This window comes from Sceloporus undulatus, chromosome 3 (assembly GCF_019175285.1).
Source record: "Sceloporus undulatus isolate JIND9_A2432 ecotype Alabama chromosome 3, SceUnd_v1.1, whole genome shotgun sequence".
Classification (NCBI taxonomy): domain Eukaryota; kingdom Metazoa; phylum Chordata; class Lepidosauria; order Squamata; family Phrynosomatidae; genus Sceloporus; species Sceloporus undulatus.
The window spans coordinates 10,860,014-10,870,771 of NC_056524.1; the positions used below are offsets into that span (position 1 = coordinate 10,860,014).

Consider the following 10,758-nt stretch of genomic DNA (forward strand, 5'->3'; position numbering starts at 1 on the left):
CATCATCCCCAGCCACTACAGACAGTAGACTGCTGGAAGCTGCAGTCCTACAGCATCTGGAGGGCAAGTTTTCACCTTCTCTGGTCTTACATGTTTAGGTTGCAGCCCCCCATGAAGCCTTTTTATGGTCCCAAGAGCTCCCCAGAGGCTTAGAAAAATGGGGAAAATAAATAATTATCCCAAAATGCATTCTAGGAGGTTGCTAGTTTCCAGCCAAAGTGCAAAGCTTTTAGGAATAGCATTTAGGCATCCAGAGAAAAGAGAGCCCGTGTGATGTAATGGTTTGAGTGCTGGAATAGGAGTATATCTGCACTGGAAAGATAATGCAGTTCAACACCCTTTTAAGATAATGCAATTTGACACAGTCCTATGGATTGTTAGCTTTACAAGGTCTTTAGCCTTCTCTGCCAAAGAGAGCTGGGGTTTAAGAAAAAAACAAATCCCAGGATTCTGTAGGTGGTGTCAAACTATATTATTTCTACAGTGTATATGCACCCTACGACTCTGGGAGACCAGGGTTCAAATCCCCACACAGCCATGGAAACCCACTGGGTGACCTTGGCCAAGGCACACTCTCTCAGCCACAAAGGAAAGCAAAAAGAAACCCCCTCTGAACAAAACTTGCCAAGAAAATCCCGTGACAAGGTCACCTTAGGGCTGCCAAGAGTCAGAAATTATGTAAAGGCTGATGAAAGAAATGCAAATACAGTAAACCAAAGTGTTCTGGTGGGAACAATTTTCAGTGTCTCAATGTCTTCACAGTTAGAAATTTTAGGATTGAAGGAAAATTTCAGGGGGAACAGAATTCATACTTGGAGAGGGCAATATCCTCATTTTGCCCTCATAGATACATCCCCCCATAGCTACCTCCCCCAATTGGACCCACTGAATCAATTGGATTAATCTACAGCTTGACTTCACATTTAACACTGATTCAATCAGAATTGTCCCATAGAATCCAGGCCCCTGTTAGAATGATGGATGAGTATTTGGCCCTCTAGATATTTTGAGAGCCTGAAGTAGCCATTGTTCCTCTGGGGCTGGTGGGAACCGCAATCCTAGCAGCGCACACATTCTCCCCCACCCATGATCTGTGATGCACACAAAGATGCCCAAACAATTCCTATGGTTATTGGCAAACAAGCAATGTATTTCCAAAGAGTAAAGGTGGCTGTCCATTTTAACACAATCCTACAGAGAAGTTTGGTGGCTTCAACATCTGGAATGGGGGAGCAGAAGCCAGTCTGGGTTTTAGCCCAAACTTTAGGGGAGTTGTGCCAAATGCTGAATATATTTGGGGGCTGGGAATATATAAGGGCTCAGCCTTACCCTTTTTAATGTTTGTACTAAAAGTTGGAGCAGATTCACCTTCCCATTATCAGGGCCACCTCTGCATAGATGGCTTACCCTGTCCCCATCCTCAGGGTCCAGTGGCATACCAAGGGTTGGTGTCACCTGATGCAGAGAGGGGCAGTGAGGGGGCAAGTAGACTCAGCCCTGGAGATCCATTTGGGCTCTGGTGTGGTTGCAACCAAGCCAAAGCCCAAACAGAAGGGACTGCCATGGCTGCTGGGCAGGTAAGAAAGGGATACGACACATTCTCTCACTCACCCAGCAGCCGCGCTGGGTGTACCACCCTAGTGGGTGACACACACACCCTTTGGGGTGACATCCGGTGTGGTCTGTACATCTCTTGTGATGCCACTATCAAGGTCCATCAATAACACAGTGCTATCCCTCCCCTCAAAAAAAGGTTTCCCCCTTGAATTTGGGGGGGGGGTCTCCCCAATACTAACCACACACAAAAAAAACCCAGCAACAACACATCCCATCCCTTCTTGTCTTTCCAAATCCCATCCTCCTTTCCCCCTCCTCTCAGGGATGAGGGCCTGTAAACTAATAGGTTCACTAAAACTAATAGGTAAAAGTAAAGGTTTCCCCTTTGACAAGGTTGTCAAGTTGCAACCAACTGTAGCAAATAGTGGTCATCTCTGTTACAAAGCTGAGGAAGCCAGTGTTGTCAAAGACGACTCCATGGTCATGTGGCCAGCATGACTAATGCCGTGGCACATGGGATGCTGCTGTTACCTTCCCACTGAAGTGGTACCTAGTTATCTATTTGCACTTTTACATGATTTTGAACTGTTAGATTGGCGGAAGCTGGGGCTAGTGATAGAAGCTCACTCTGTCATGCAGCGCTTGGGTTTTGAACTGCCAGCCGTGCAATCGTCTGAGTCAGTGTCTCCGAGTCCCAGCCTCTAAACTAAGGACTGGAATAAGGTGTTCCTGTTGTACCCTGATGGGCCGTAATCGTAGGGCATGACTGCCGGAGGTGGCGGGAGTGGGCAGTCGGTAAAGAAAGGAGCGAAAGCTGTGGAGGGAAGATGAGTTGCAGCAACCAAGGTGCCCTCCGACAATGATGATGGTCCTGGGTCCGACAGGGCGGCCGTTGCAGGGGCATAAGGAGCTTGCAGGGGGCGCAAGGGAGCTTCAGCAGAATAGAGCAAATGAGGCAGCGGGAGAGATTCGTACAAACTGGGCACTTCCAAGCCCAGATCTGACGCTTGGAGGCGGCTGGTGGGGAAACCCATCTGCTCCGACGGCTGCTCCGGGAGAAGGCTGCCATACTCAGGGGTGGCCAGGAGGTCGAACAGATCCTCAGGTCCAGGGGTCCCTCCTTGCTCCTTCAAACCTTGGCCCGGCCTTGCCCCCGAAACCTCAACATGACTTGGGGCTGGCTCAGTGAAGAAGGACGGGGGCAAATTACGGTGCCGAAGGGGCACTTTCTTGCCCCCAGGTGCCGCCATGGAACCCGACCCGCCTTCCTGGTGGACCAGGATGGAGGTGGCTGAAGCAGCTTGGACCCCCGACGGCCACAAGGAGTCAAAAAGTGCTGCCAAACTCTTGCTCTGGACAAGGGTGGCTGTGGAGGTGGCCTCGCGCCTCGACGGTGGTGGCGGCTTGCAGTACACAGCGCTGCCACTTGATGGTGACATTGAGGCATTCCCCAATGCTGTGGAAGTCCTTTTCTGAGGATTCAGCTGCGGGTGCGGATGACTTGTGATGCTGTGGCTGTGCTGGATATTGGAGGTTGGGTTTGGGGAGGCTTCCTGGGGGGAAGGCAGGGCTGTTGGGGTGGTGGCACCTTGTCCTGGTCCTCCTCCACCTCCAACTCCACTACCTCCTCCTCCACTTCCAACTCCAGTTCCACCTTCAATTCCACCTCTACCTCCAGCTCCAGTTCCAACTCTACCACCTCCACCTCCTCCTCCTCCAGTTCCACCTCCAGCTCCAAGTCCAGCTCCTCCAGCTGCGGCTGCAGCCCCCATCATGCCGTTGCAGCGCTTGATCTGCTTCTGGAGGTACTTGCGGTGGTTGACCTTCCGCTTGGACTTGCCAGGCTTGTCCAGGGCCAGCTTGATGTTGCTGGAGGCCGAGTCCATGAAGCTGAGCAGCTCCCGGGCGGCCTCTCGCAGGTCGGGCCCTTCGCTGCTGCCGGGGGCTCCCCCTGACAGGAGAAGGGCTCCCCTGCCGGGCTCCCCGAAGTCCCCCGCCGCCGCCGCTGCCGCAGGGAAGGCGAAGGGCAGGAACGGAGGGGCGGCAGCAGCAGGAAGGGGCAGGCTCGCCGCTTGGACCGCCATCGCCTCGGCGGAGCCCTCCTGGCTTCTCCCCCCGGGCTCCCCCTCGGGCCCTGGGCTAGGCTTGGCGGGCAGGCAAGGGGCAAGCACCCGCCCCCAGGAGCATCCTCCCCAACCCTCCGGCCTTCTTTCTTTAAGAAGGAGTCCCTTCCTTCCTTCCCTCCTTCCCTCCTTTCTTTTCTTCCTTCCTTCCTTTATTTCTCTTTCTATCTCTAGGAAGAAATCCCTTCCTTTCTCTTCCTTCCTTGGTTCTTATCTCTCTCCCTCTCCCTTCCCTCTTTTATTTATTTCTCTGTATTTATATATTTATTTCTCTATTCAGTTATTCCTTCCTTCCTTCCTCCGTTCCTTCCTTTCTCATTCTGTCTTCCTTGCTTTATTTCTCTAGGAAGAAATTCCTTTTCTCTCTTTCTTCCCTCCTTCCTTCATTTATGTCTCTTCCTTCCTTCCTTCCTTCCTTTCACTTTTTTCTTCCTTCCTTTATTTCGCTAGGAAGAAATCCCTTCCCTCCTCTCTCTCTCTCTCTCTCTCTCTCCCCCTTCCTTCCTTCCTTTCTCTTTCCTGCCCTTGGCTCTGCCCACTGGGCCCCCAATGCCAACCGGAGAAGAGACGGAGAGAAGGAGGCGCCACCAGCTGGCTGTCCTTCCTCCTCGTCCGCCTGCCTTCTCTCCTTCTTTCCTGCCTTCTTTCTTCCCTTCCTCCGGCCGCCTCCCTTTGCCTTTAGTGCCAATCCAAAGAGGAGGAGGAGGAGGCGGAGAGGAGGAGAGGGCGCCTCTTTGGGAAGCCCTGTTAACTCTTTCTTGGCCCTTCTGGGTGGCTGGGTTTGGGAGGCTTCTCCTCTCTCTTTTCTTTTCTTTCCTCCACGTTTTCCTTGTGGAGCTGCTTTCATGTCCTTTAGGGCTTATGATGACCGTTGTTGTTGTTGTTGTTGTTGATGATGATGATACCTTCAAGTCAATCTCAACCCTGGCGACCCTATGGATGAGACCTCTCCAAGGCTCCCTGTCCTCCACTGCTCTGCTTAGGTCCTGTAACCTATGGCCTCAATAATATTAATATTAACATGGCCTCTTTAATATTAATAGTAACCCACCCATCTAGCATGCGGCCTTCCTCTCTTTCTACCTCCCTCCCCCTTTCCTAGCATCATTGGTTTTCCTAATGATTCCTCTCTTCTCATGATGTGGCCAAAGTATGACAGTTTGATCAGCTTGGCTTCCAGGGACATTTCTGGCTTGATCTGTTCGTCTTTCTGGCTGTGCCATTTGTTCGTCTTTCTGGCTGTGCATGGCATCCTCAGCACTCTTCTCCAGCACCTCATCTCAGAGGAGTTGACACTCTTCCTGTCCACTTCCTTCACGGTCCAGCTTTCACATCCATACATGGGGATGGGGAATACAATGGCTTGTACAATTCTGACTTTCATACTCAATCGTATATCTTCTTCAGGATATTTTCTAGTTCTTTCATAGCTGCCCTCCCTGGAGAAGCCTGGAGAAGAGACAGTTAAGGGGTGATATGATAGCCCTGTTTAAGTATTTGAAGGGTGTCACACTGAGGATGGAGCAATCTTGTTTTCTGGCTCCTCCAGAGACTGGAACAGGGAACAATGGATTCAACTACAGGAAAAGAGATTCCAGCTCAACATTAGGACGAACTTCCTGACAGTCCCTCAGAGTGTGGTGGAGTCTCCTTCCTTGGAGGTCTTTAAACAGAGGCTGGATGGCCATCTGTCAGGTATACTTTGTGAGTTCCTGCATGGCAGGAGGTTGGACTGGATGGTCCTTGGGGTCTCTTCCAATTCTATGATTCCCCATTCTTCATCTTCTTCTGAATGTTCTTCTGATTCTTGTTGTTAACTGTCTTTGAGTCAGCCTGGACTCATGGCAACCCTGTGGATGAGACATCAGGTCCTATAGGCTCAGATCCTCCCTGACTGAGTCTATCCGTCTTCCTTTCTTTCTGATGCCTTCTACTTCTCCTGGCATCACTGTCCTTTCTAAGGAGTCATTTTTGAGTCATGATGTGGCCAAAGTAAAACAGACCCAGTTTCGTCACCTTGTTCAGGCTTGATCTGTTCAAGGACCCATTTGTTTTTGTTGTCCAGGGTATGCTCTGCACTCTTCTCCAGCACCACAGCTCAAAAGAGTTGATTTTCTTTTTATTCACTTTCTTTACTGTCCAGCACTCGCATCCTTACAAGGTGATGGGGAATGCAATGGACTGGACGATTCTGACTTTAGTGCTCAGTTGCCTATCTTTACTCCTTTGGGTCTTGTCTAGTTCTTTCATATCTGCCCTTCCCATTCCTAGTCTTCTCCTTTCCATGACTGCAGTCTCCATTCTGATCAATTTTTGATCCAAGCTATGAGAACCCTTTAACTATTTTAATTTCCTCATTGTGCAGATTGAATTTGTATAGTTCCTCCATAGTCATTATTTTGTTTGTTTGTTTGTTTGTTTGTTTATGTTCAGCAGGAACCCTGCCTTTGCACTTTCTTCCTTGACCTTCCTTAGTAATTGTTTCAAGCCTATGATATTTTCTGCTAGTATTATGGTGTCATCTGCAGATCTTAGATTGTTAGTGTTCTTTCCTCCTATCTTCATTCCTTCTGAGTCCAGACCTGCTCTTTGCATGATATTTTCTACATATAAGTTGAACAAATGGGGTGAAAGGACACAGCCTTCTCTGACCCCTTTGCCAATTGGGAACCATTCTCTTTCTCCGTAGTCTGTTCTTACAGTGGCCTCATGTCCTAAAGTACAGATTCCTCATCAGGACTATCAAATGTAGTAGTGCTCCCATGTCTTTAAGAATGTTCCATACCTTTTTGCAATCTACGCAGTCAAAGGCTTTGGTGACCATAAGAAGGGTGTTTCTCAGCAAGATTTCTTCAGAGGGAGTTTGCCACATATCTTGCACATCAGTATGTGCTTTAAAGATTATAGCAAAGCTTTTGACTGCATGGACCACAAAAAGCTCTGGAATGCTCTTCATCTTCAAGAAGGCAAAAGTTATGATTGAAGAACAATACACAAGCTAGGAGAGGCTGCAGCAGTTTGCTTTTGCTTGAGTTTATTGAGCCCCTTTTTTCCCCTGAGGACTTGCTTCTCTTCAATACCTGTTGAGTTAACTGAGTGGAAACTCATCACAGCACTGTGTAAATTTACAGCACTTTATAAATAAAGGTTAATAATAATAATAATAATAATAATAATAATAATAATAATAATAATGGACTCATTTGGCCACAGTTGAAGTAAGAGAAAGGGGGAGAGTAGGGGGAGGAGAGAGAAATTGGGACATTTTAAAAGCACCTGAAATGCTGGGATGATGGAGGATTAATTGAGACTGTCTCTACTAAATGAGGCTGTTGGAAAGTATATGTGTTGTTTAATGTGAAGTCGAAGGCTTTCATGACTGGTATCCATTATTCTTTGTGGGGTTTTTGTGGCCATGTTCTAGAAGAGTTTATTCCTGACGTTTCACCTGAATCTGTGGCTGGCATCTTCAGAGATGCTGGCAAAACATCAGGAATAAACTCTTCTACAACATGGCCACCCACAAAAAACTATATATGTGATCTGCCTTCAAGTCAACACGATCTTATGGCAATGTATCCTTGAATGTTCTTGGAAAAACTTATTCAGAGGAGGTTTGTCATTACCTTCCTTTAAGACTGAGAGAATGTGACTTGCCCATGGTGATGTGGCTGAGCAGAGATTCATTCACATTCACACTATACAATTATAGTGCTATGGTTCAATCACTTTTTAGATCTTCCTTGTGTACCTTAAAGTCATTTCCAGCTTATGGCAACCCTAAAGTGAACCTACCAGAAGATTTTTCTGGCAGGATTTTCTCAGAGTTTTGCCATTGAACTCTGAGACTGAGAGAGTGTGATTTGCACAAGGTCACCCAGTGGGTTTCCATGGCCATGCGAGGATTCAAACCCTGATCTCCTCATCCAACACCCAACCTCTACACCCCAGAGACTCTCTCAAGCAATAGAAGTGTATAAAAAGAAGAAGAAAACAAAGGCAAAAGCTTATATTCTTTATTTCTTCTCTTTATTTTTATGTATTTATTTATACATGGGAAAAGGCTCGAAATACCTTAAGGACTAGGGCCTTGAAATGGGTGCAGGAAATAATGGAGATTACCCTGAGTGACCTTTGCACTTATAGCAAACCCAAGATGTCTCTTGTAGGAAAATGGAAATGGTTCAGTCGTAAACTGGAGGGCGTGCAGGGAAAAGGAACAGAAAGTGGTAGTGTGTTCCTAAGCAAAAGTTTGAAATGTGATAAGGACTAGGACTGTGAAATAGTTGCAGAAAATGGTGGGCCTTTTAGAGTTTAGACAAACCCAAGGAATCTTCCCAAATGTGTAATAAAAGATACTGCATGATGGGTTGTGCAATATTTGCTTTATGACCCAGTGGCAACTGGTGGGTGGAACAGTGATTCTGTTGTAGCCTTGGGTCTTGTGAAAAATCCTAGAATAGAATCATAGAGTTGGAAGAGACCTCAAGAGCCATTACATTCAACCCCCTGCCATGCAGGAAATCCAAATCAAAGCACTCCCGACAGATGGCCATTCAACTTCTGTTTAAAAACCTGCAAAGAAAGAGACTCCACCGCACTCCAAAGGAGTGTATTTTACTGTTGAACAGCTCTTACTGTTAGGAATCTCTTTTCCTGTAGTTTGCATCCATTGTTCCAGGTCCTGTTCTCTGGAGCAGCAGAAAACAAGCTTGCTCCCTCGTCAATATGACATCCCTTCAAATGTTTAAACAGGACTATCATATCACCTCTTGACCTTCTTTTCTCCTAGCTAGACTTACCCAGCTCGCTAAGTCACTCCTCATAGGGCATGGTTATAGACCTTTCACCATTTTGGTCACCCTCCTCTGGCCACATTGTAGATATAGATGAAGCAACACCACAGTTCGCTTTTCTTCCACAGTTTGAAGGATCTGTCCAAAGTTCTGGATTCCTCAAATAGGTTTATATCTACTGTGAAGTCAAAGGCTTTCATGCCTGGCATCCATAGTTTTTTGTGGGTTTTTCGGGCTGTGAGGCCGTGTTCTAGTAGAGCTTATTCCTGATGTTCCGCCAGCAGCAGTGGTGGGCATCTTCAGAAATGCCAGCCACAGCTGCTGTTGAAATTGTCCGGAATAAATTCTACTAGAATATGGCCTGAAAATCCACATTTATATCTACTCTTTGTATTGGATAACTCCTATATAAATTGGACTGAAACCTACAATGGATTATTCACCACCCCTACTGATATGGAAGCTAGCAGTCACCACTGCTCTCATCTACACTCCATGTCCATCAGGCGTCACCCATCTTGTTCCAAGTGCAGCCGAGTTCTTCCTCAGATATATCAGCATGCCATCCTCTCAGCTTCTTCAAATACTACTAGACTGTTGTTGGTTTGTGTCTTCGAGTCATTTCTGACTTATGGCTAAGGTGACCCTATCATGGGTATTTTTGGTAAGATTTGTTCAGAGAAGGTTTGGCTTTGCCTTCCCCTGAGGCTGAGAGCATGAAATGTGCCCAAGGATTTCATGGTTCAGCTGGAAATTGAACCCTGGTCTCCAGAGTCAAACACACAAACCACTACACCATGTTGGCTCTCACTACTAGGCTACACTTCCTAATTTTTTAAGTGCAGCTCTTCAGGCTGAATAAACATACACCTGTCTATACTGTTTCCAAGCTGGCTGTTTCTGGGGCATCTGTGCAGCTGAAGCATAGTAGAAAAATAGATGGTGAGGGAAAGAGTAAAGCACTCCTCCCTAGTTTCTTACCTATTTAAAACTGCAGCCTCTCAAAACTGCTTTTTTTTTCTTTTTTTAAAGTTTGTATTTCAGTTGCACCTACTTGCATGCAGTCATGACTCTTTGAAGTTGCTTTTTAAATTAGTCATGGAATGCCTGATCAAATGGGCCAAAAATATGCTCTCCCTCCTCCCCCCATAGTTGCCTATCCCTGATATAAGTTATAAACAGATGCCAAGTTGCCTAATTTGAAAAGGACATAAGGATTGCAGAATGCAGTTCATCTTGACATAGGATTCTAATGCTGGGTGCCTTTTATAATGTTGGCTCACACAGCCAGCCACCAAAAACGAAGAATAAAAATATCCTGAAAACCTGGAATTTTGCAAGCTGAAAGTGTTGGCATTTTATTTTGAATTTTTACAAGACTTTTGGGAGAGTGGGCACCAGTTCACAGTGCTGCAGCTGTCCTGCAGAGAATTAGTAAGTGGCCATTAATCCACAAGCAGGGCTGGCAGTGGATCCCATGGGAATTTACTCCACGTTTCTGACAGAGTTATCCAAGGTGCTGAAACCTTTCCCAAAATAGGGCCAGCACCACAAAAAAATCTTTTAAAGTTCATGCTAAAACCCAGAGTAGATTCACTGCTCAACTGACATAGAAGTTACTAGCCATACTTCATCCGTTCCTTCCTTCTCCCTTCCTTCTCCCTTCCTTCCTTCTCTCCTCCTTTCTCCTTCCCTCCTTCCCTCCACCGGTCTGCCTGCCTGCCTGCCTGGCTGCTGGTGGCTTTGCGGGGCCCGGTGATAGTGGCGGCAGTGGCTGTCAGGGCTCAATGCTGGCCCTCTCCTCCAGTCCTCCTCCTCCTCCATTTGATCCCAGCCAGATTCTTCTCCACTGTACGGCCTCCTTCCCATTCTCCACCCTAGATAGGTCTATTGGAGGAGAGAAAGGAGGAAATGAAATGAAATGAAATGAAATTTTATTTATATCCCGCCCTTCAAGAGAATGAAGGAACAAAGGAAGGAAGGGGGAAGGAAGGAAAAAAGGGAGGAGATATGACCGGGAGGATAGAGGGAGCCATAGCCAGGGTGGAGATGGGATGCCAAGGCAGATTTGAATCCACCCTGGGTTCCCATTGGGCTGAATTGAGTTATTCTCAAATAAATTGATTCAGCCCAAAAAGTAGCAGAAAAACCCAGCGTTGGTTTTTTTTTATGCAGGTTACATGGGGGGAAACCATGGCCCCCCTTGCCAAATCGGTTCCCAATTGATTCCCAAGTGGGAACCATGGTGGTTTAAACCAGATCGTGATTTGACATGATCCGGT

At 47.0% G+C, this 10,758-nt stretch overlaps 1 protein-coding gene across 1 annotated transcript; it reads right to left on the reverse strand.

The window, feature by feature from the left end:
* Window positions 1-536: 536 nt before the first annotated feature.
* FAM181B (family with sequence similarity 181 member B) lies at window positions 537-4,370 on the reverse strand. The gene has a single exon (XM_042460863.1). The coding sequence runs from the start codon at window positions 3,639-3,641 to the stop codon at window positions 2,259-2,261; it is 1,383 nt and encodes a 460-aa protein (XP_042316797.1). The 5' UTR covers window positions 3,642-4,370; the 3' UTR covers window positions 537-2,258.
* Window positions 4,371-10,758: the final 6,388 nt, after the last annotated feature.